General features: G+C 40.3%; 2 protein-coding genes across 3 annotated transcripts; both read left to right on the forward strand.

The window, feature by feature from the left end:
• On the forward strand, nucleotides 1-14330 carry LOC148371753 (14-3-3 protein zeta/delta-like). Of its 2 annotated transcripts, none has more exons than XM_088326319.1 (6): nucleotides 1-102; nucleotides 7630-7941; nucleotides 9320-9443; nucleotides 10630-10793; nucleotides 10864-10959; nucleotides 13500-14330. In XM_088326319.1, the coding sequence occupies exons 2-6, from the start codon at nucleotides 7639-7641 to the stop codon at nucleotides 13533-13535; spliced, it is 723 nt and encodes a 240-aa protein (XP_088182445.1). In that variant the 5' UTR covers nucleotides 1-102; nucleotides 7630-7638; the 3' UTR covers nucleotides 13536-14330. The 2 variants fall into 2 exon arrangements, with proteins under 2 accessions (XP_088182445.1, XP_088182446.1); XM_088326320.1 differs by lacking the exon at nucleotides 1-102 and adding an exon at nucleotides 4531-4551.
• Nucleotides 14331-16097: 1767 nt separating this feature from the next.
• Nucleotides 16098-23415, forward strand: LOC148371754 (polyadenylate-binding protein 1A). The gene is made up of 15 exons (XM_088326321.1): nucleotides 16098-16896; nucleotides 17708-17901; nucleotides 18073-18188; nucleotides 19483-19622; nucleotides 19947-20041; nucleotides 20110-20247; nucleotides 20335-20430; nucleotides 20510-20782; nucleotides 21162-21252; nucleotides 21326-21448; nucleotides 21543-21685; nucleotides 22464-22548; nucleotides 22633-22763; nucleotides 22894-22984; nucleotides 23061-23415. The coding sequence occupies exons 1-14, from the start codon at nucleotides 16704-16706 to the stop codon at nucleotides 22981-22983; spliced, it is 1908 nt and encodes a 635-aa protein (XP_088182447.1). The 5' UTR covers nucleotides 16098-16703; the 3' UTR covers nucleotide 22984; nucleotides 23061-23415.
• Nucleotides 23416-24904: the final 1489 nt, after the last annotated feature.

Consider the following 24904-nt stretch of genomic DNA (forward strand, 5'->3'; position numbering starts at 1 on the left):
GCCGTTACGTTCGCAAACAACACATTGCTGGCTCCGACTCTTCACACTTAGACGGCTGACTGTATCTTCTGGAAACCACTTCTCTCAACCAACTCTACTCAGGTAGGAATTGGAATAGGAATAGGAATTGATAAAAACATTTTTTGCGATTTTACTGTTGCCTCAGCACAGGCTGCAATCGACTCGTACAAAACATTTAACCGCAAACTGTAATTGACCTTGGCTTTGCTAAAAATGCCGACAATCATTAAGACCAGGTACAATGGATAACTCCATTACATTTTGTTGCTAAACTCGAGTAAACTTGAACCTGTTTAATTGTTTTTGACTGTATTTGACCAACAAGTAAGTCAATGGAAAGAGAATAAAAGTTGCTTGTGTTGGTTTGTATGTTTCAGTCAGTTATTGTGGGCAATTTCTTTCGACAGTCATACAATGTGTTTTATATTTTAGGAGAGTTGAAAGGCAAGCGAATCATTATGTTTTGGATGTTATCACGAATACATAACTAACGGTAGTTGCTGGATAAAAGCCCTTGGAACTCCGCGTCTTAATGACAAGCCTTGTAAGGGGCAAATAATGTGACCGAAGATTTTCAAATTTGCTTTATGAAAAGCCTGCAGTGTTAAGCATTTTTTGCGTCGCGTTTGTTGAGTGACACGCAGGTATGGGAATGGGTGTGGCGGCAATTTTGGGTGCATTACTGAGAGAGACAAAACAGGAATTACTGTATGTTACGCATTATCAGGCGCATCGTATTATTAAGCGCATCCCCAAAACGTAACCATTTGTGTTAGTCAAGTCGTGTTTATTTGTACGGCCTTAATCACAAGAAGTCTCAAATGGCTGCACAAACCACAGATGATTGCAAACTACAGAGTATCATTACACCATCTCCTGGTCGTAACAACATCTAAGTACAGACGCTCCCCTACTTACGACCATTCAACCTACACAAAACGGTAGATACGAACGTTTTTTTTTTTTGTTTGTCGAAAAATATCCTAACATTGCTGTAAGTTAGATTTTGTATTGTGTGCACCTTTTTCCGTGTAGAGAACAGTGCTGTAGTGCTTCTGTCAGAGGTCACCCAGCATCCACCCCAAAAAAGAAATCCGGCTTCTACTTCCTAGTTTGTGTGTAAACACACTGCACTGCATCTCTAGCGCGCTAAGAACGTTGACATTTTTATTGTTTAATATCTAGTGCAGGGGTCGGGAACCTATGGCTCGCGAGCCATATACGGCTCTTTCTATGAGTATCTGTGGCTCAGAGACAAATTTGATTGCATGCAAAATTTCTCCATCTTGTTCAAAACTTGAGTTGTCTATCCTATTCAGGTACATGCAAAGCCAAACCAAAGCTAAATAACAAAGTAATACTTCGCAGTATATATATAGGGCACGTTTTTCACTACAATTTACAGTCAAGGTGTCACACAAAAAAAGGGGGAAAAAAACTCGTTTTGGCTGTACAACGCTAAAGAATCCTTTATATAAAAGTTCACTATATAATCTGTGTTCAGTGTTTAGATACCTTATGATGAATCCACAGAACTGTAAATACGCCAAAACACCGGAAGAGAACTTAGTCATTTCATTGGGTGAGTGGGAGGGATGGGCGGAGCTATGCAAAAAGTGCAAGCACTCCCTCCCATCTCTCGCCCTACGCCAGACCTGGGCAAATTACGGCCCGCGGGCCACATCCGGCCCTTTGTACGTCCCTGTCCGGCCCGCGTAGGACCAATTATACACCATAAAAAAAAAAATAAACTTTTATTTTGAAATTTTATTTTGACTACATATACACGTCATAGACGTAGCGCCTTCACGCGCGTATACACTTGAGTGAGTGAAGGTGATACTGTTCGCCAGGGTACCCTTCAAGATGTCGGCACACCCCAAGAAAAGAAAAGTTGATAACGAATGCCGTGTTTTCAACAAGACATGGACTGCCAAATATTTCTTTACAGAAATTAAAGGTAAAGCAGTGTGCTTAGTCTGTGGTACACAGGTTGCTGTGTTTAAAGAATATAATTTGAGTCGCCACTACACGACCAAGCATGAAGATGAATACAGAAACCTGTCTGGTGAAGAGCGTGCAAGAAAGTCTGATGCATTGCTAGCAAAACTACAAACCCAACAAGGTTTTTTCACTAAACTTCACACTTCCAGAGATGCAGCCGTCAGGACAAGTTATGTAATTTCTCATAAAATCGCCAGAAAAAGTAAGGCATTTTCCGACGGAGAGTTCATTAAGGAGTGTTTATTGGACTCTGCTGAGCTGATATGCCCAGAAAAAAAGGGCGCGTTTGAGAACGTTTCACTCTCCCGACGCACTGTAACGAGGCGGATTGAGGACATCGCGGGAAATTTAGAGCTTCAGTTGAAGAAAAGAGCGGCCGACTTTGACTTTTTTTCTCTGGCTTTGGATGAGAGCTGCGATATACGTGACACCGCCCAGCTGCTCATCTTCTTACGTGGGATAACCGCAGACTTTCAAATCACGGAGGAGTTGGCAGCCATGCAGTCAATAAAAGGGACAACCACAGGTAATGACTTGTTCAGAGAGGTAAATGCATGTATGGACATGTTAGGACTGAAATGGGACAAGCTTGCAGGTGTGACAACAGATGGTTGTCCAAATCTTGTCGGGAAAAATATTGGACTTTTAAAGAGAATGCAGGATAAAGTGACAGAAATGAACCCCGATCAGAAATTGACATTTTTGCATTGTATCATACATCAGGAAGTGTTGTGTAAGACAGTGTTAAAAATGAAACATGTTGTTGATTCTGTCACTAAAATAGTTAACTTCATCAGAGCGAGAGCTTTAAATCACAGACAGTTTGTTGCTTTGTTGGAGGAAAATGAGGCTGAACATGGTGACATAAGCTATTACTGCACTGTTAGGTGGCTCAGCCTTGGCAAAATTCTGAAAAGTGTCTGGGACCTGAGAGACCAGATTCAGGAGTTCTGTGTTCAGAAAGGTCATGACGTCTCAGAACTTTCAGATGAAGACTGGTTGGCAGACCTCGGATTCACTGTGGATGTGACTGCACTAATGAACGAACTTAATGTCAAACTGCAGAGCAAGGGCCTTTTTGTGCATGAGATGTACAGTGCAGTGAAGGCTTTTATGAGAAAACTGCAGCTTCTCTCAAGCCAAGTGAAGGACAACATTCTGACCTTCTTGCCAACACTTAAGGAAGCCAAAAGATCAGGCGATCACCTCCAAAAGTACTCAACCATGTTAGAAACATTGCATGCAGAGTTTTCAAGGCGATTTCAAGATTTCAAAACTCTTGAGAGTGAAATGCACATGGTCTCTTCTCCCTTCAAATGCAGTGTGGATGATGCGCCAAGTGAAGTTCAGATGGAACTCATAGATCTGCAGTCTGACACACTTCTGGCAGATCACTTCAAGTCAGTCTCACTGCTGGATTTTTACTCCTCCCTCAAAGAGGAGAACTTTCCACACCTGAGGAAGCATGCTCAGAGAATCCTAGTCCTCTTTGGATCTACCTATCGTTGTGAACAGACATTCTCAGTTATGAAGTTTAATAAATCCACACATAGATCCTCCATGACTGATGACCACCTCTCAGCTGTCCTTCGCATAGCCACTTCAGACATTCCGCCGGATTTCAATGCTCTTGTTCAAGCCCAGAACAGACTGGATTATTCTCACTGAAGAGGTGACATGAGGTGAAGAACATTAAAAGTTATTGTTTGTGGAAATTAACAAGTTAAAAATAAATTGCACTGGTTCAATGATTGTTTTTCTTATTTAACCAATACACGACAATTTCACATAGCCTAATATAAATATTTACAGAGTGCTATATTCTTCTGATTATCAGCATCAGCTATTCAAAATATTTAATTTGAGCATTTTACAATGAAAGAAAGTGTGTGGCCCTCTGACACAATTCAGGTTTCTCATGCGGCCCCTGATAAAAATTAATTGCCCACCCCTGCCCTACGCCGTCTGCGCCAAAAGTGAGCTCATCAGGCTCCCTATTTGCAGAATGTTGTGACGTTTTTACACAATAACTGCTTGCATCTGGTTTTGAAACCAATATGTATGAAAAAAGGGTCAAAAGGAGTTTAACCGATCTTGAGTAATTGCAAGAAAGAGAAGTTTAAAGTGGTATGTTTGTTGATTTTGGGACAGGGGCTCTGGCATTATTCTCTTTTCATAATTTTTATCAAATCATCAAAAATAAATGTGCTGAAGACTAAGCTTTTGTCTGGGGCGCGGGTTTAGCAATTCAGTAAATTTGTCTCATAATATATGGTGTGGCTCTTTCCCAAAATAAAATTAATATTTTTTGCTTTTATGGCTCTTTGAGTCAAAAAGGTTCCCGACCCCTGATCTAGTGCATCCTTTCAATATGGTTGGTGTAAAGTGTAAAGAAGAGGTGAGCCGTTTCTTTTGAAATGAAAGTGGAATAAGAAAGCCATGATGCGGTTGAAACAATGATCGGAATGCTTTTTTTCGACTACTTTTTACCACGGAGGAGGACCTCTTTAAGTGCATCTTCCAAAAGTAAGTTAAACTCGACTTTATTTATCTTTATGGAGCATATTGTTTTATTAAACCTTTTTTGTTTCATTTTCAAAAAAATACATGTTACTTATACAAGCCTTAAACATACCAATATAAACATTAAACATACACTCCATACAAAATATAGCACTGAAGCAACTTACAAACAAATTCAACTTACGAACGATCTCATTCGTAAGTAGAGCAGCGTCTGTAGATGCTTTCTTTCGCCAATAAAGTTGGACCCCTCTCCACACGCTGAACCTGCTCTGTACCACAGGCAGGTATTTTTTTCCATAACGCATGTGCAAAAAGTATCATTTATATAAAAGTAGATCAAGTCCTTTATTCATAAAGTTTTGCAATAAAACATCAGAAGTATTTTTAACAATTACAATTTGACGGTACAGAAGTTATATGTATGTATTAAAAAAAACAACTTTATAAAGTACAGTACTTTTTATTTATTAAACAATTACTTGAGCCAGTAGTTTGGAATTGATCTTGAGTGATAAATAAATAATAATTATTAAATAAAAGTTTCAGCTTCACTGGTTTTGACTACTGCAGGACATTTTGGGAAAGCAACCCCTGACGAAAAACGAGGGATTACTTTACGCAACAAATTCAAAGTCAGCAAAAGATAATCACTGAAAAAGTGCATAGTGAATGATCATAAGCACCTTCAGGAGAAAAAAAAGCGCCTCAAAGGGAGCTAACTCTTGACTGGTGGGAAGCCGCCTCCGGTCCACTTCAAAGAACCGGTTCTTAAAGCCGTCACATTCACGAACCACATCATTACTTACTGGTCCAGCTTGACGGTTTGCTTTTTTGCAGTAATCCCTCAGTTATTGCTGTTAATGGGGACCATAGGATTTTACGTGACCCCAGTGGTTGGACAGTCTATGGGGGGGTCCAAGTGGCATGGAAAATGTTGTACATTTTAAATTCAAACGTATGGATCCAGCAAATTTTTCGAGGAAAATCAAGAAGCTTGATCTTTGATGAATGTGTGCTCAGTGATTCATAAATACACTAGTTATAAAAGGCAATGACACCGCAAACAAGTCACATCCAATGTTCCCTCTAATTTTCCACAGGTCTGAGCGTTCACTCAAAGTCGGTGAGCAACGCTTGAAACAACAGTGAGCAACCATAATCCCAAGTGTGGCAAGATAATTAATTATCAAGCATGTCCAAAACTTGACATCAAGTTACATTTTGCTGAGTTTCCGGCAATGCAACATTTTTTTGCATTATTAATGTATTATTGCAAAGGTTGAACGGCCTACAAACGTCATTTGTTTTTACAAAAATTCCTGCACAAGATTTCCATGTCTTTTTTTTCCTGGTATCTTTAGTCGCATAATATTAACATTTTTGGGGGCTTATTTAGTCAGTTGTAAGATACAGAACTGTACTTAAACACATTTTTAGTGGAAGTACAATGTTGGCAACAAGATTCACTTGATAGAATTGGAAATTATTTGAATGCAACACAAACCTTTTCTTCTTTTTTCCGTGTTTTTTTAAACTTTTTTTAAAATTCCTTTAAAAAAAATCGCAATTTGTTTATTTTTTCCGAGCTGTTACTTTTTTCTTTTTGTTTTATATTTACTTTTTTCCTACATTTCTTTACACTTCTTTTTTTCTGGCTTTTTTCTAAATGTTTCCTTATTTTTTTCTATTCCCTTTGTTTCTTTTTTTCTCAGCTTTTCACTACTTTTTCATTTTGGTATTTTTTTTTTTTTATTGTTCTATTTCCCCCTTCCTTTAAGTCATTTTGTGCAGAATTTTACATAATATTTGGTTATGTTGGGATTAAAGAAGCAAAAACAACCTGAAGAGCCATTTGGGATCCGAAAGAGCCGGTTCCTTTTAGTTAGCCGAGCCGAAGAAGCCAGTTCTCAACAAACCACTGACTTTACTTTTCAACTTCGTTCGACCTTGACTTAAAAATACTGCATTTAGGACACAACGTCAGGCTAACCCGTGTATTTTTACCTTCATGCACTGTAACTTTTACTTAAGTCGCTTCTTAATTAGTAATTTTGAGCCCTCATTTTTATGCGCTGGCTAGATTTTCTTGTGCGCTGAGAATGTGCGAGCAGTGCGCAACTGTGCACGCGCGCAGCTTAGAGGGAACACTGGTCACATCCGCAATGTTACTAAACCGCGAGGGCACTCCAGCCCTGTGTTGAGAAGTTCAAAATTACAGGTAATTTATAAAAACAACTGAGAAGGGCTGAAAAAATGGCACCAAAAAGAAAATCATATTCTTCAAATTACAAGTTGCAAATAGTGAAAAATGCAATTAAAAACGGTAATCGAGTTTGCAGTTGGCGAGAAACTTGTAAGGGACTGGCATAAAGCGGAGGAGATGATGAGTCTGACATAAGCGATGTGGAAGTGGCGCATCGTCCACTTCCAGAGTTGGGGTAGTTGTTTAAAAGTGACTCAGAGGATAAATATCTTGATGGATTTAGCGATTTGGAGTGGGAACGGTGCATTCGCAATGATCGCAACATGGCTTTAGGGCTAGGACCTTAGCTTGGCCTTTTGGCTGAGAGTAAGTGTCCCGGCTCCTAGGCTTTGTAGCGTATAATGAACTGACCGATAACGGATAATGGATAATGAATAACGAAGATAGAACAATAACCCTTAAAAACCCCATATATGTTTTTCCTTAATTATGATTTTTTTTTGGGGGTTCGTGCGACGTATAATCAGGAGCGATTTATAGTCCGGAAAATTGTAATTTGAGATGTGAATTCTTTTTCTTGACCTGGTTTGCAACCTGTCATTATGGTGGGATCCTCTGTCTTCAAGTCAAACCAGTTGAGGACCACTGCATTAAATAATCTGTGGGATATTTGGTTTATACATTGAAAAGGTCATTTTTATCATTTATGCTAACATCTGCACTCATCTGTATGAAGGTACCATTCTTTGACCAGTCCTGCGACTGTGGTAAAGCCACATTTACTTAGTTATTGTTGCAATGAAACAAATGTATGGATTATTCTCCCTATAGTCACTCGATTGATGTTTCAGTTTCTTTTGCTATTGTTTTCCTAGGAGGCCATTATGAGCGGGGACGGCCTTGCGGATTTGGTCGAAAAGGCCATACTGGCTGAACAGGCTGAGCGATATGATGACATGGCTGCAGCCATGAGGTCACTAACAGAGAGTCGTACAGGAAAGCTGGATACAGAAGAGCGTAACATGTTTTCGGTCGCCTACAAGAATGTGGTCGGAGCCCGCCGTTCTGCTTGGCGTATTTTGGGCAGCATCGCTGAAAAGGCTGATGAGGGCAGGAAAAAGGATTTGGCCAATGAGTACCAGAAGGCGATTGAGGCTGAGCTCAACGGAATCTGCAAGGATGTTTTGGTGAGCTTTTTGTAAAACATGTACGTTAGTAGGAGTTTTAATAAAAGGTTGAGTCACTGCACAGTATAATTCAATTGTTTGGTTTTTCAAGTTCTTTTTTCTCATTGAAATAAATTTTATCCTGGATTATCAAACAAATAAACTCTTGTCCCCCACCTCCTTACGACATACGTAGATTTTACAACTTTTTAATAAGTTTTGTAAGAACAGAAAAAGATCCAACACACGGACGGTCAGTTATAAGGTTCTGCCAATTTACAAATTGCGGTAAATTTTGCAGTGCTCAAATCTATATAAGTTCATCAAATAACTCATATTTAGTTTCACTTAATTTACAAATATGAGTGGTAACACATTTTTTTCCATCTGTTGTGTTGTTCAATTGTTTGTTTGTTTTTTGCAAATATTTTGTTGTTCCCTTTTGTTTATTAATGGTTGATGTCGTTTTTATTTTTGTGTGCTGTGCCCCAAAAAATCGTTCATACAACATAAAAATAAAAACATAGATTTTTATTTTCAGTTAGTGCAATATTGTTCCCTCTCTGAACATTATGAATTCACTAATTTTCATGAGATTCGTGTGATTTTTACCAGATACAAGCTAAAGCTATGTAGTACTAATATGGAGTTAAGTACTCCTTACTCCTTGATGAATATTAATTATGTGGGTTTTTTCGGTCAACGTTGTGTATGCTAGACTTAACGATCAAGCTTCCGTTTAGTAGAGTGATAATTATTTTAAAATTTGTGGAGCAAAGTCTCATAATTAACCTAAGTTTTAATGCAACTTTATCAATCATTGATTGGACAAAAAATAGCCACACATTTTTTGTGCCTACAAACGCCTAAATTCCCCAATTCACTCAATAGTACATATTCTTTACTAATTATAACCAGTTCATATTTTTAGAACAACAAAATAATGAAAGTAATATCATTTTTTGCCAAGGGAGCTATTTTGGGTCGTGGGTAGTATTTGTCCCCCTACAAAAAGAAAACTAATTTAGGTAATACTATAACTACTTTTCGATATCATTAAGTCAAATCAATGCGGGGGACATATGCTTTGTAACTCTAACTAGAAATAACATTTAATTTTCTAACTTGGTGCAAAACAAACTTTAAAATGTTAACTAGATTGAGATAGAAACAAAACTGGATTTGAGAACAGCCAATTTACTCAAGGGTAGACCAAAGGTCACAAATACCAAAAATCAAGTGTTTCAAATCCTGAAATTTTGCCAGAAGACGTGGTTCAAACTATTAAAACAATATTTGATATTTATCAAATAGTCTAGTGTCAAATAGTGACATTCTTTTGGATGAAGCACGGCAACATATAACGGTAAAAATTGTACTGTTCTGTTTGTGTGCTTAGGTTCTCTTAGAAGATAACCTCATTCCAAACGTGGGCGACCCAGAAAGCCAAGTGTTCTTTTTGAAAATGAAAGGCGACTACCTCCGCTACCAGGCAGAAGTGGCAACAGGGGTTGAAAAGGACGGTATGAACTTTTTCATCTATAAAAGTTGCAGGTGTCCACATCCAAGTTGGCAGTTTAACATGTTTATTGCAAATCTTCCTTTGAGAGAAATGAGGACTCATAATTTCATCAAATGAGATACTTTGTTGAAATATTTTAAACGGTGTCATGAATATGGGGCTGTACTTTAATGTATGGGTTCCCAACATTTTCTGGATGACTGACCGGTTTACGGTATTATCTATTTACAGCCTGGCCCATGATTGGCAATAAACACGTTTGTACTTTTTGTATTTATAATACCAAAAATGATGATAAAAATTGCAATAATCCCTTCATGAAGGTGTCCGAGTAGCCTCGCACCAACACATTATGAAAAGGCCCTTGCCACAGCCACAGGCGTTCCCTGCCAGCCATGGATTGTGGCTACAATAGTGGGGTCTCTCTTTTATTGGCAAGCAAAAACATGACTCTGCTCCAACTCACTACAAACCACTCTGTTTGCTAATGTAACATTTACCACAAAATGTCCCTTCTAGCCAGGTAATCAAAAGATACAAACTTGCTAAAGTAAGGAGACCTTCTCAGAGAGTGTGTTTGTGTTGTGTAGTCTCTGTGTACTGCTTGTCGTGTCAACGACCTCGGAATTCCATGGATCCTCAAATTGCAATGATCATTTTTTTCCTGCATTCTCCAAAGTTTCTCATGGACACTTGTTAGTTTACATGTGTATGGAAAACTCACCCAGCAATAATGTTTGTAACATGTTGTAACAGTTGGTTTGATTTAATCCTCGCTGTACCTTCCGTGGGTGGAAACTTTTGTCAGTTGCACCACCAGACACCTCCGTGACCAACAGGGGCTATAATTCAAAATCACTGCCTTCAACGCCCATTTCACATTCAGTTTGGCAGTATTAAGCCAAAAATAATGGAATCTTCTCCTTATTTTTCTTTCTGGTTGGCTCAGTACCAAATGTCCCACTGCCTAGTAACAGTCTACAGGCCAGCGGTTTGGTAACCCAGTTTCAATGTACTACTTTGAATCTCCAACATACACTTTGTGTCCGTCTTCACACGCATGCAAAGCTGCTTGAGGCAAAAGTCGTCTGGGTTTTTCTCATTCAGTGTTTTGAATGTTTTGATGTTAAACTAGCTTTGTCTTTGTTTCTCTAAATTCTATTTCAATATATACAATTTTTACTTAGAAATCATCAAAAAATCAAGAGAAGCATACCAAACGGCTCATGACGTCAGCTGGGACAAATTGTCTGTAACCAACCCAATCCATCTCGGTATGGTGCTCAATTTTTCTGTGTTCTACTATGAGATCGTCAACTCACCTGTTGAGGCCTGTCGGCTGGCGAAGAAAGTAAGAACTTCTTAAAAAATGTTTTCTTTGTTGATAACGTGATGGACTGATCTTTCATTTTGTCTTGCAGGGTTTTGATTCGGCCATTGCCCACCTGGATTCGCTCCCAGAAAGTGTATATAAAGACAGCACACTTATCATGCAGCTACTGAGAGATAACTTGACTGTAAGCTTCTCTATTTGCAGAAATGAGCCAAATACTTATATTACCTAAACCAGTGTATCAATATACTGTTAATATAAGAGCCATTGCTACTTGCTTGAGTATCTCGAAAAGCAAAACTAGTAAGGACAATCATGTTGGAGGCTCCTTGAGCAGAGCACTAGCTCAGTTTAAATCCGAATGTTTCATTTCGTTATCAAAAGATTTACTATTTCAAATCTTAATGAAAAATTCAAAATCATGAGGATTATGTACACAACTTCATAAATGTTCAATATCCATACTGCCTTAGACGAAGCAATATGTGAAGTTTGTAATTAGGCCCCTGCCAATCACGTTATAGTATGTTTTTATCAGTTTCGAGCAGATTACTATTTTCATCTATTTTTATATACAAATTATCCATCTTCTGCACTGCTTATCCCCACTAGCTAAAGCCCATCCCAGCTATCTTCGGGCAGTGGGCAGGGGACACCCTGAACCGGTTGCCAGCCAGACGCAGGGCCCACAGAGACAGACAACTCACTCCCTCATTCACACCTAGGGACGATTAAGACCGGCCAATCAACCTGACATGCATATTTTTGAATTGGGCGCTGTGGCAACCGTTGCAGAACCTGGCGCCACACGACGGGGACCAATCGGGCGCCATGGCAACCATGACAGAACCCCCCCTCAAGGAACGACTCCAGAAGTCCCAACAAAAACAAAATACGTTGCACTCCAGAATGGGCTGATGCCCCCGAGGAGGGAGGCCCCACTTCAGCCTCTGAAGGCGAACCAAAAGCAGGAACAGGGAGAGGCTGGGCTGGCAGACGGACGAGTCACAGTGGCGAGCAGACGAGTCGGAGTGGCGAGCAGACGAGTCCGACTGGCGAGCCGGAGAGTCGGACTGGCGAGCTGGAGAGTCGGGTAGTTGGACTGGAGAGCCGGGGAGTCGGATTGGCGAGCCGTGGAGTCGGACTGGCGAGCCGGGGAGTCTAACTGGCGAGCAGGAGAGTCAGACTGGCGAGTAGGGGAGTCAGACTGGCGAGCAGGGAAGTCAGACTGGCAAACAGGTGTGGAAGGCCGGCCGACAGGCACAGCGTTGAGGCCGACAGGCGCTTCGTTGAGGCCGACAGGCGCGGCGTTGAGGCCGACAGGCGCGGCGTTGAGGCCGACAGGCGCGGCGTTGCGGCCGGCGGGGACTAAGAACAGATCGGCGCCAAATTTTCCCAGAAACACCATTCAAGGCACAGCATTTCCCATGACGGGCGAGTCCGTGGGCACAATGGGAGGGAAAGGCGACAGCGCGGCAGGAGAAAGGACCCCGGGAGGCGGGGCCGTTGCCGACAGCCGACGCGACAGGAGCTCAGTCATCTGAGCAAATTGCTCCTGCTGGCGCTGCATGCTCCGTAGATTTCGCTTAAGCAGCAGTTGAAGGGCGGTGACGTCACTGGACAATCGCCAGATGTCGCCCTCTGTCTGGTCCAACTGCTGCAGAGCGTAGGGAGTATCTAGCTCCCCCCAATCCGCGCTTGTGTAAGCGTTTGCTGGGTTCATTTTGTGGTCAGAGCGTTCAGGCACGAACCAGGACAGGAAACAGGAATGAGACCCAATCGCGTAATGTTACTCACAGTTTATTGTGGAGAGGAGGAATGCGCGCATACTCGATCCGGGGATCGATGGTCGCGGAAGTAAAATGAAATCAGAACGAGGGAATGGTCCAAATCAAACAGATCGGGCCGAAAATAAAACAGGATCAGAACACAGGCAAATTCACAGGACTTGGCATATCACACAGAGTGTAGCAGGAGTTTCGCAGACGCTCTGACACCAGGCAACTCGCAAAACCGCGTTTAAGTAGTCCGGCAGCAATCTGTCAACGCGTTTCAGCTGGTGTCAGTGGGCGGGGCAAATTGGGCACCGTGGTAACCGTGACAGAACCTGGCGCCACACAGCGGGGACCAATTGGGCACCATGGCAACCATGACAGTATCGGTATTTGGCGCTTGATTTAATAACCTTTTAAACACCGGTGGGCACCTATTTACCAGCACTATGTTCCTCACAATCATTGTCATCAGCAATAGTTACCATACAAAACTGATTACTAGAGGCATGAGACTAATGAGTTAATACCGTGTTGTTTTAATTGACATTTTTTTAATAGTCAATTCAAAATGGCAGTTGCTTATGAGAACAATTTTCAGGACACTTAAAGGAGAGATTGGTAGCTCGACTTGGCCCGTTATTTTCCAATATTCTTGGTGTACCCTGAAATTGCCAGATTCCAACATGTCCAGAAAAAGATGCTCACCGTCATCTGATTGGCTGACAGTTGTAAAACAGCCTGGTGCTACTGATTTGACTATAGAGTTGTGCAGATTGCAGCATTAAAACACACCTTTCTGGGTGGATACTATGGTGCTGATTCCAAAAGCACAAAAAGCCAGGTATTGAATTAGTAGAATATATTTCAACCATTATGAAATTAACATTGTGTTTCACTCTCTTCCTTCTATTCCTTCTCCTTTATTCGCCTCATTGCTCCTCAATTTTAGTTGTGGACGGCTGAAATTGAGAAGGAAGCTGCATAGAAGCTCAGAGATGGCCAAAAGCCTTCGAGTCCTTTCGTTCTACCTGCTGTCATTTTGACTCGCCTTCATCAGGACCTTCAACACTGAGACCATACCGTCATCAATGTTAAGATTTATTGGCCTTGAATGGGTTTACATGCCATATTTTAAGGAAATCATGACGGTGAGGGAGTAAGCTAAAGTTGGAAAATTAATAGGTGTTTGTGTTGCTGGCTGCTATTTGATAACTCTTGCCTGACGGTGTATGTGGTTTTTAATACTATTATGGTTGTGGGTGAATGGAAAGATTAAAACCCTTAACCATAAGAAAGAATTTATACTGTATACATGTTTTAGTGTGCGTGGGTACCATTGTACTATATCTTGTTCATGTGGGTAGTTTGGTTCTATGCATCTTGTGAATTATGAATATCACAACTATCTTCTTACAAGATGTCAACTATTGGTTAGGAAAAAAGAATGAACGCAGACTAACTCACAGGTTACACATTTTACTTTGTTTTAAGGTTACATTCCATCATTGCTTGAATCTGTTCTTGTTTTGGTACAATTAACTGTTCAAGTTGGACTCCTATCCTGTTTTTGGTGACGGACTAAAGTGCTTGGTTTTCTTAATAACAGCCCCCTATTTTGGGGCTGGGTGGTATCTAGTCTACTTAAATATTATCAGGCAATCAAAGATTATATAAGATTGTGCTGATCAGTTTGTGTTTGTTTGATTGGAATAGGAATCACTCACAATTGTCATGTTTTATTTAAAATGCTTGAGTTAGGTCAAATAAAGAAGAAACATCATTCATGTTTGGATTTTCATCTTACACTAATAATCCAGGAAGCTAATGGTGACAGTGATTATATTGAACAGCATTGCAACCACAGGAGTAAAGATCCTCATATCATTGCAGGATTTTCAAATGGAGATACAATGATTTGTTATTTGTACAGTTTCTGCTTTACTGGAAACTTTTGTCTCCTCAGTACATCACATGTTTAATGTAAGATGTTCCACTCAGTTTTAAAGAATAAATGTTTGATTACCTCATGCAGATAACCCGAAATCTGTTCTGGTTGCCATGGCGCCCAATTGGCCCTGCCCAAGGACACCAGCTAAAACGCGTTGACAGATTTCTCTGCGAAACTCTGTTTTGACACGTCAAGCCCTGAGAATCTCCGTTTTTCCTGTGTTTTTGCTCTTGTTTCACCAAGCCCTGGGAATCTGTTTTTTTTCCTGTGTTTTTGCTCCTGTTTTGCTCTCGCCATGATCTGTTTGATTTTGACCAAATCCGCGTTCCGAGAAATCTACTTCCCGCTTGATCGAGTGTGCGCTCCTTTCTCTTCTCCCTAATAAACTGTGAGTAACGTTACGGGAGTGGGTTCTGCCTCCTGTTTCATCTAGTGCTCAAAAGAATGAATGAATGAAAACGTGGCAGACAAACATGGTGGCGACAAAAAGGTATAAGGATTTCACTCAGTAGAAGAAAAAAATATCTCGACCTATTTTGTTTTAAAAGAAATATCATTGGTATAATAGATTATGTATTTTTGCATAATATTGAAATCAATTGTAATTTTAACTGAACGTTTTTTTGTACCAATATGCATTGAATATGACATACTATCCCTTCAAACGAAGCTAGAAGTTCACATCCTGTGCATGGAGTTCATTAAACTGAATGAAAACATCAAATGTTAAATCAATCATACAATACAGTTATTTTGTGTGAAATTTCCAAATTTGATAATAAATTGTTTCGTAATATCGGATTATTTTACTATTACAAAAAAGAAAAATAAAGCCAACCTAAGCCAATCGCTCCTCTAAATAATGAATGTGAATCCTTCTTATTGAGCTTGTATAAACCTTCCAAACACAACGCGGCACCTATTTACTCACAGCAAGACAGACAATGTAGAATACAAACAAATTATTTTATGGAAACAAGTTTATTTTTATTATCTAAGGAAACAACACAAACGATTATTAAGCATCTTTATTAGTTTTTCTCCACTTGGACTAAATTTAGTGCTTTTTTTATATACGTAGATTAAAGATTAGAGCCGAAATGGCCAGTACGAGATCAGCCTAACAAAAAAACGAGTTTAAAAGAAAATTCTTTAAACAAAACGATCATACATCGTTACTTTGGCCTGGACGGATCTATTGACACTAACAAAGATGTTATACAACGAAATTGTGAATACGCTTGATTGCTATTAAGATTTTCAAGAAGGGTTGTTCAAACCTCACATTGTGTTTGCTGTTAAACGTCATATTGAAATATAATATTGTGAATGTGCTTGATTGCTGTTGAGATTGTCAAGATTGTTTTCTTTTATTAGTGTCAATAAATTTGTTCAAACAAAAACACAATTAAAGATTACTAATAACGTATAAAATGCAGAGAAAACGTATAAGGTATAGAAATCTCAAAGTCTGCTGACGTTTACGTGTTATCTGTGAATGGGCGGGGCTGAGTTTAAAAGGAAGCGCGTCAGCAGTAGAAAATGATGAAACACGATATAAACTATCGCGAGACGTGTGACGTCATGTTCGCTTTCGACCGCCCTTAGGATTGGACTAGTATCGGGAAAAAAACCTCCTCCGACCTTCCTTTCATTCCTGTAATTCGTCTGCGTTGGGTGTGCTCCGTAGCTAGCCACGGCACACATTTTATCAATATGAAACAAACCAAAAGCTAGAGCGCACACGCAGACATATTTTTTTAAGAAAAAAAAACAAAAAAAAAATCGGTGAAGCAGGATTTCATTTGCCAACTAAGCAACGCGAAAAAGAAGGAAGAACATTAGACGGACGCTAGTAAGCTAACGTTAAGATACAACCGCCATTATTGAAAGCGTGGGTGGTCTATTCGGTCCTCGCGTTGACTATAGTTTTAACAACAATTTTCGTCCATTTTGTTTATCATCACAAAAGGTGGATTGATTTGTTCTGTTAAAGAACAGCGCGCAAGAATATTAGTCCCACGAATCGCTTCGTTTAGGCCACGTTGCTGCTCAAGCTAGCTAAACCACGTTGTCACCTTTGATCGGGAACGAACGGTACCACGCGTCTGGGTGCTTAGTTATAAAGGTCGCCATCATTTCGTGTTGAAGGCCATTTATCGACCTTAGCATTTTACGTCTCGTGGCTGAGTATTCGTTGCCGTCATGAATCCAAGCGCTCCGAGCTACCCCATGGCCTCCCTATATGTGGGGGACCTTCATCCTGACGTAACCGAGGCCATGCTCTACGAGAAATTCAGCCCGGCTGGGCCTATCCTTTCCATCAGGGTATGCAGGGATATGATCACCCGTCGATCCCTCGGTTACGCCTATGTGAACTTCCAGCAGCCCGCTGACGGTGAGTCCAAACGTTTGTCGAAAGTAGATGAGGAATCGGTCACTCCATTTTGAAATACTAACTCGTAAGGGTGGGCGGATCGATTCCAAAATCCATATTTCCGATACTAAGCAAGTGATTGGATCAGGTCAATACTATTGTCCTGGGATTGTTACTTAACTCATCCACGCATTCCCCTCAAAACGCTGCATCTATATGAATATTGCGCAGCCCTTCTTTCTTGATTTGGATTACTTGCTTTTTATTTTCAAAATTAAATTGTTTTTATTGTCATTGCTGCAACGTCATTAGACTTGGTACTTAAGGTTAAACCATGTAATAGACTTGAAACCGAAATTAAGATATTCTACGAATAGGCAAAAACATCTACACCCTTTATCTTGAAAGGCTGGTTTAAGTTATTATACTTGTGCAACGAAAGAATAGTTTATCTTATAGTGCAACGAAAAGTAGTGCAATTACATTTAGCGTTGATATATTGTGCAATGGAAGGCGTAGTTCTCTAGATGACATAGCTGTACAGGTTTCATATTTTTGTTACATTCCTGCTCTTAATTTAACTCATGGCTTTTTTCCGTAACAGTTGTCTTTATACTGGTGAAGTTCGCAGTGTAATTCCCATAAAAATATCTGTTATCCAAGCAAAACGTATTATATTGGTATTGATTTATTTGGATTGGATAGATGCCGAAATTTCCAGTGTCGCCTACCGATATGAACTAGCAATCAGTCCACTCCTGTTCACAAACAAAACGCAACACCCAGATATTTCCAGTGTTGACATGTTGTCATTATAAATCATTTGTTTCAGCTGAAAGAGCCCTGGACACCATGAATTTTGACGTGATCAAGGGCAGGCCACTTCGCATCATGTGGTCTCAACGAGACCCCTCCCTGAGGAAAAGCGGAGTGGGCAATATTTTCATCAAAAACTTAGACAAATCTATTGATAACAAGGCCCTCTACGATACATTTTCAGCATTCGGCAATATCTTGTCCTGTAAGGTAGGTGATTTGTATTGTGTCCGCGTTTCTCCTGGGTTTTTTTTATTTATTCTGACAACTACTTTGCATGAGACAAAACCTAATCCATAGCAAAATGGTGTTGACTGCAATGTATTTGCCATGCATGGTGTTTGTAACCATTACTGAAGTGCTCAATGTTCCTTCTCCAAGGTGGTTTGTGATGAAAATGGCTCAAAGGGTTACGGCTTTGTGCATTTTGAGACCCACGAGGCTGCTGAGCGGGCCATTGAGAAAATGAATGGCATGTTGCTCAATGACAGAAAAGTGTAAGTGGGATTATGATTGCAATGACTAATCTACATTGACTCACCTATATTTTAGATGTCATGAAGATGTGTGTTTGTGTAATACAATTAACAGGATGTTGTGAAATATTTCACTTTCAAAGCAAGTATAGCCTTGTCCAAAAAAAGATGGCCAACACACTCGTATGTGATTTACATTGTCACCTTTTCCCAATGGCCTAAAGGGAGCATAAACGACCCTTTTAAGGGAATCTTCTATTTAGGTAATATCAGGGTATTCCTTTGGGTGGGCTGATTGGAGTGGTGGGTTAAAAAACTGCAGAATTCCCAACACCTTGCCATGGCGCTGCAAGTCTTACGCTGCACACCATGCTGATCAGGAAAGTTTTGTCTTCCCCGCACCTCATCGAATATTGGAAGTGTATAAGTCATGCTTCCCGAGTGCAGTGTAGATAGATAGATACTTTATCCATCCCCGTAGGAAAATTCACACTTCCAGCAGTCTACCCCGTTGTTTATTAACAGATGAACATGATGCCCTAGGGGTGCTTGTAGCGAAGTGGATGACGTCACGCCAGTCCAAAAATTCGACATCCCTGCGGCAGATGGAAAACTTTTCTTTGTGAAAATCCAGGGATACACCACCTCGTGTTAGCAAGTCCATCTCCTCTCCGATTCCCCCGGCTTTCGTGTCTCTGTTTAGCGGCGTTGAAGCCGGATTGCTCCGGGTGGCTACACGTTAGCGTCCAGAATGCTAAACGTGAGCCACGTTTCCGCAAAACACAGCAACTGCGCTCCCTGTGCGCTTCGATGTTTTCCACCAGCACTCGATCTTATTTGGTTGTGAGTTCGCATTTACCATGATTACGGATGGTACCGAAGACTTATAACGCCACTTCGCTAGCTCCGGCTTTTCTTCCACGATAGGCCCCTTCATCACGCCGGCACGAGAATTTTTCAGGGCAAGGAGTTGAAATTCCTTGAATACACGCATTTCTTGTGCGTTAAAACCCATGTCCATAGGATAGAAGTAATCCATAGTGTAGTTGTCAAAACGGGAATAAAAAACACCGAAGATAGGAGCAGACAATAAAACAATAGGGCAGCTGCTGGAAAAGGCAGTTAAGTTGAATTGGTAAACATGTGTTTTTAGTTTGGCGTTTAATAGACAGTGGAAACTTCTCCCGTCAGTATTTTACTTGTGGTCTTATAAACGTAACAATCAGTGAAAGGGATACAATAATTTTGGCTAGATTTGAGTTGAGACACAACCAAGACGTGACGCGATAGGCTAATGCTTTTCTTTGCCATACAGATTTGTTGGTCGCTTCAAGTCTCGTAAAGAGAGGGAAGCAGAGCTTGGAGCCCGTGCAAGAGAATTCACCAATGTTTATATCAAGAATTTCGGGGAGGACATGGACGATGAAAAGCTCAAGGAGTTGTTTGGAAAATACGGTAAGTGTTGCGCTTAACATTTTAAAATGTTTGATACCATCACACTCAAAATCACTTAATCAAATGCAGGAAATTGTCCTCCTCTAGGGTGTGTAACCTGGCGGTTTGTGTTTTAAAGTGATACATTCCTTAACTTTGAACTAAGTTGGGCATTGTTAACACACACACACACACTGGGTCATTGTGATTTTCTAGTTTTAGTGGTTAACCGAGTCAATTTAACCCTAATATTTGACTTTCAACTTTTTAAGAATACCTCAAACAATGGATCCCTACTTTAAACAAGTATATATTCTATCTGATTATTCTATGATTTTTCTTTAGGACCAGCACTCAGTATCCGAGTTATGACTGATGAAGGTGGGAAATCCAAAGGGTTTGGCTTTGTCAGCTTTGAAAGACATGAAGATGCACAAAAGGTAGCATAGAACAAATATTTCTTGCAATAGCTTGTTCTTTGCTTTCTAAATGGCTATTTTTTTTTTAGGCCGTGGATGATATGAACGGTAAAGAACTGAATGGCAGACAAGTCTACGTGGGGCGTGCACAGAAAAAGGGTGAGCGCCAGAATGAGCTCAAGCGCAAATTTGAGCAGATGAAACAGGATCGCATGACCAGATACCAGGTATGTTGTTTTACTTGTCATGTTCTTTGAAATATTTTTTTTCAAAATAAAATTTTGAGTAAATACTCAATTCTTTTTATTTTCCAGGGTGTTAACCTCTATGTGAAAAACTTGGATGATGGCCTGGATGATGAGCGGCTTCGCAAGGAATTCTCACCATTTGGAACCATAACAAGTGCAAAGGTAAGATTATAGTGGACCCCCTCCCATTTTTATTTTTGGGGTGAACCAATCAAAGTCAGCTCTTAATTTGATCCCCCAGGTTATGATGGAGGGTGGTCGCAGCAAGGGCTTTGGCTTTGTGTGCTTTTCTTCGCCAGAGGAGGCCACCAAAGCAGTAACTGAGATGAACGGGCGCATAGTTGCCACTAAACCGCTGTATGTAGCCCTGGCTCAGCGTAAAGAAGAGCGTCAGGCCCATCTAACTAATCAGTACATGCAGAGGATGGCCACTGTCAGAGCAGTGCCCAACCCCGTTCTCAACCCCTACCAGCCCGCTCCACCCACTGGCTATTTCATGGCTGCCATACCTCAGGTGAGTTTCCTATTGCAAATATTTTTGGGATACTATTGTAATAAACAGGTCTCAAAAGTGCTTTCAACAAAAAGCAAACCTCTTGCATCTAGAATTTCTTGTGGCTCGTGTATAGAAGTATTGCAAGTTATTCTAAACATGCGTATCATACTGGCTTCCCTTTGCACCAATGGGTAACCAGTTGCTCTCCTTTCAAAAGGATGGACACCCCTGCGTTATATGAAGGAGTAGTTACATTTATTTTCCATGTATTTTAAATTATTATAAGTAACATCAGGACAGTCAATACGCTAATTTTGCCCTCTGACAGAGCTTAATATCCCTATATTAATAGATGGGGAATTCCCTTTTTTTTATCATTTTTTGTGACTATCCTCAGGCCCAAAACCGTGCCGCATATTACTCTGCCAACCAACTGGCCCAACTGCGCCCTAGTCCCCGATGGGCAACACAAGCAGTGCGTCCGCAACGTGAGTTCATTTGTGCTTTGTTGGTGATGAGATTTGTGACGACATTGATTAATTTTTCTTATTTTATCTCCAGACTTTCAAAACATGCCCAATGCGATGCGGCCTTCCGCCCCCAGGCCACAAACATTCAGCACAATCCGTCCCACCGCCACCACAAACACCCAGGTCCCACGCATGATGGCTTCTCAGCGCATGCGTGAGTAGAAACATGCTTTTATTTAGAAATTTTGACGTTATCAATGTTGAATGACATTGGTCACCTTCTTCCCATGATGTTTTCCACATTTCAGCCACCCAGGCCCTCAGCCAGCGGCCTGCCAGTGCGTCGGCCACCGCCGCCCCAGTGCGTGCAATGCCCCATTACAAATACGCTGCAGGTGTCCGCAATCCTCAGCAGCACATGGCTTCCCAGCCGCAAGTAGCCATGCAGCAGGTTCGTTGTCTTTAGTTTATTTCGGTTTACTAGTATTGCAATCTAATCTTTTCAATAACCCCAAATGTATTTGTGGGGCACTTTTTAGGCGAGAAATTGACACTCCGAAAGTGCTATAGAAACATTCAATACACAATAACAAAATCCCCTCCTTTTCACCACCCAGAATGCTAAACATAGTGGTTCCTTGATTTAAAAAAAAATCATTAATAAATGAGCTAATCCTTTCCAAGCCCCTCAAAAGTACAGTACTGGTTTATTTAATAGGAAAAGCATCAGAACATGAAATAAATACATGGTAAAATTAAATTGCTGACCAATAAACCTAAAACGAGCGGTATATCATGTAAAAACCAAAGAATAAAGCAAATCGTAAAAATGTACCTTTTTGCTTCTCGTTTCCTGAAAATGTGATCCAACGATGCCGGAAATTATGTAGGGTCATGCGCGAGGCAGATGTCTGGATAGCCCCCCTTGTCACCAATTTTGGGGTGATTTCCTTCCACAAATTCTTCATAGAGATGTGCAAAAATGTCGTTAGTTTTACGTGGTAGCCAGTTACTCCGTATCCTGAAACACGTTTATAACTAGAGGCAATATTTTACCGTTGAGGTACTTTGTAACCTGAAACTTTCGTATGTACAGACATTCGTAAGTAGAGGTACCACGGTACACAGAAACACTGGTTAAAATAAAAATGTTAAAGAGAAAATGAGTAAAATGATGGCAAGACAGACATGAGTAAGTAAACATTCGGATAACTGTTTTTTGTGTTTAGCCTGCTGTCCACGTTCAAGGGCAGGAGCCTCTGACTGCCTCCATGCTGGCTGCAGCCCCTCCCCAAGAACAGAAGCAGATGCTGGGTCAGTATTGTGTTAAAGTTCTCATAACACGCTGACTCGGAGTGTCTTATTAAAACGGACAATAACATGTTGTTTTTTGTTCAGGTGAGCGACTTTTCCCTCTGATTCAGAACATGCACCCCAGTCTGGCAGGCAAGATCACTGGCATGCTGCTAGAGATTGACAATTCTGAGCTTCTTCACATGCTTGAATCGCCTGAATCCCTGCGCTCAAAGGTCAGCAAACGGTTTCAACTAGATGCTGTTTACAAAATCATTGCAGAAGTTTTCCATACTATTCACTCTGCTATGATGACACACCACGATGAATTCGCTGATTTATTTATCAAGCATTGTTTTAAATCAGGTGGATGAGGCTGTCGCGGTGCTCCAGGCCCACCAGGCTAAAGAGGCGGCTCAGAAATCGACCACTCCTGCTGGTGTTCCCAGTGTCTGAGGTGTGGAAGGAGTCTCGGGAACTCTGGTTTGTTCAAAATTCAACGTGTTTATAACCCTGATTCATATTCTCTACAGATTGAGCATTTTGAAACCTGCTTCACCGATGGAAAAAGAGAAAAAAAATTAAACATTGAAAAACCTAAAACACTGAAAACATTGCAAAATGATAAATTTTTTCGTAAAAAAAACACATTTACTCTGCCAGGTCTAGAAATGGTTTGACTAGACCTTGATCATATACAAATAAAACCTTTGAAAAAAAAAAAAACAGCAAAATAGGTAAAATTGAATTAAATTGTAATGCATTCCTTTGTTTTGTCATTTTATTGTGTCAATGCTCAGAATATTGGCCATAGTATGTGATGGAGGTACTAAGGCATTTTTGAAAGTTTATAGGTAACTACTGGCTAATAAATTCTCATTCAAATTGTGTCTTTGTCTTTATTTAATCGTTCATATGCTGATATGTGGTGACGCAAATGTAGAATAACCGTTTCTGGGCTTGCTAATGGGCTTTTTTTTCTTGAGTCATGGCTGAATTTACTTGTACCAAAAAATCTGCTTCACATAATCGATGTTTTTGATTAAGCAAGATGGTGCATGATGGTATGTGTGGTAGTACGTTGTTTGAATTGCTAGAAATGTGTTATCAGTGAACCTCTAATGTTAGAACTCTTGGCGTAAATAAATATTAATTCAAACTTCAAATGAGCTTTTTTTTATTATTATTTTTTTTTGATATTTTAGTTTTTAATATTTATTTTTAAATATTTGACAATATAGTTGAATTATATCCTTTAAAAGCTCTATTTCAGAATAAAGTGCACAGGCAAGCACTTAGAACATTTTCAATTAACAGCCATTGGCTGACTAAAATAATCCATAAAGCCCTAATGTTTGATATTTGACCACTAGTTGGCACTGTTGTCTAATGCGGATGAAAGGCAGTGCTGCAGCAAGATTACAAACGTTGGTTTAGGTAGGGGTTTCACTATTTAAAAGAAACCGATTTCGCGACCTTTTTTTTTTTTTAAGTTATTCTACCACGAGGAGGCATTAAAAATGAGTCCCTTTACACCAGTGGTCTCACACTCACTGCAGGGACCATATGGGGCCTAAGCCTTGAGATACAGCAGGTATCTCCAACTCTTCGAGGTCAACTTTAGATTTACGGAGTAACAAAGGGCACATTGATGACGCCCTTCTGAAACAAGAATTTTAATGACATTTCCTATCTAACCGCTATTTCACGTGAGTGTAACGACCCTCAAATCATGCGCGACAAGGGTTCACAGTCACTCGGTTTATTGCCTGCATTCAGTAAACTAAACAATTTAAAAAGTTCAGGGTGTCTGTGAAGGCCAGCAGACGCCATGCAAGCACATTTATAGTGAAACTTTAATAATGAACATAGCTTTCCCATGTACCTGCATTCAGTAAACAAAACAATTCAAAAGTCAGGGCGTCTGTGCACGACTGCAATCTAAAACATTAACAAAAATACTAAAACCGGACATTACTCAACATGCCACACTTTGTGGCGTGGTTGCATTGAAACATGTTGCATAAACAGTAATCGTTTCAAGCTGCATTACTTTACTTTCAATTGGTGCTTTTTAATATACACATCATTTAGCACAACTTATATACAAAAATAGTTAGTGAAAGCAGCCACTACATCTAGCAAAATACGCATTTTTACCCAAACCGATATTGGGTAAAAATGCGTTTACCTTCAGCTCGATGCTATTGAGCTGAAGGTACGGTAAGCGCAAAAGCCCCTAAAGTGCCAAACCAAACAGTCGCACACGCCCTTGGCTTAACAAATGAATGCGGTGCCAGAATTTTAACAGTAATGAAACAAAAACACATTTTGTGAGAATTGAAAAATAAAACTCAAAACAATCAAATTTCAACTG

This window comes from Urocampus carinirostris, chromosome 2, assembly GCF_059441175.1.
Source record: "Urocampus carinirostris isolate Australia breed hairy pipefish chromosome 2, RoL_Ucar_1.0, whole genome shotgun sequence".
NCBI classification, from domain to species: Eukaryota; Metazoa; Chordata; class Actinopteri; order Syngnathiformes; family Syngnathidae; genus Urocampus; species Urocampus carinirostris.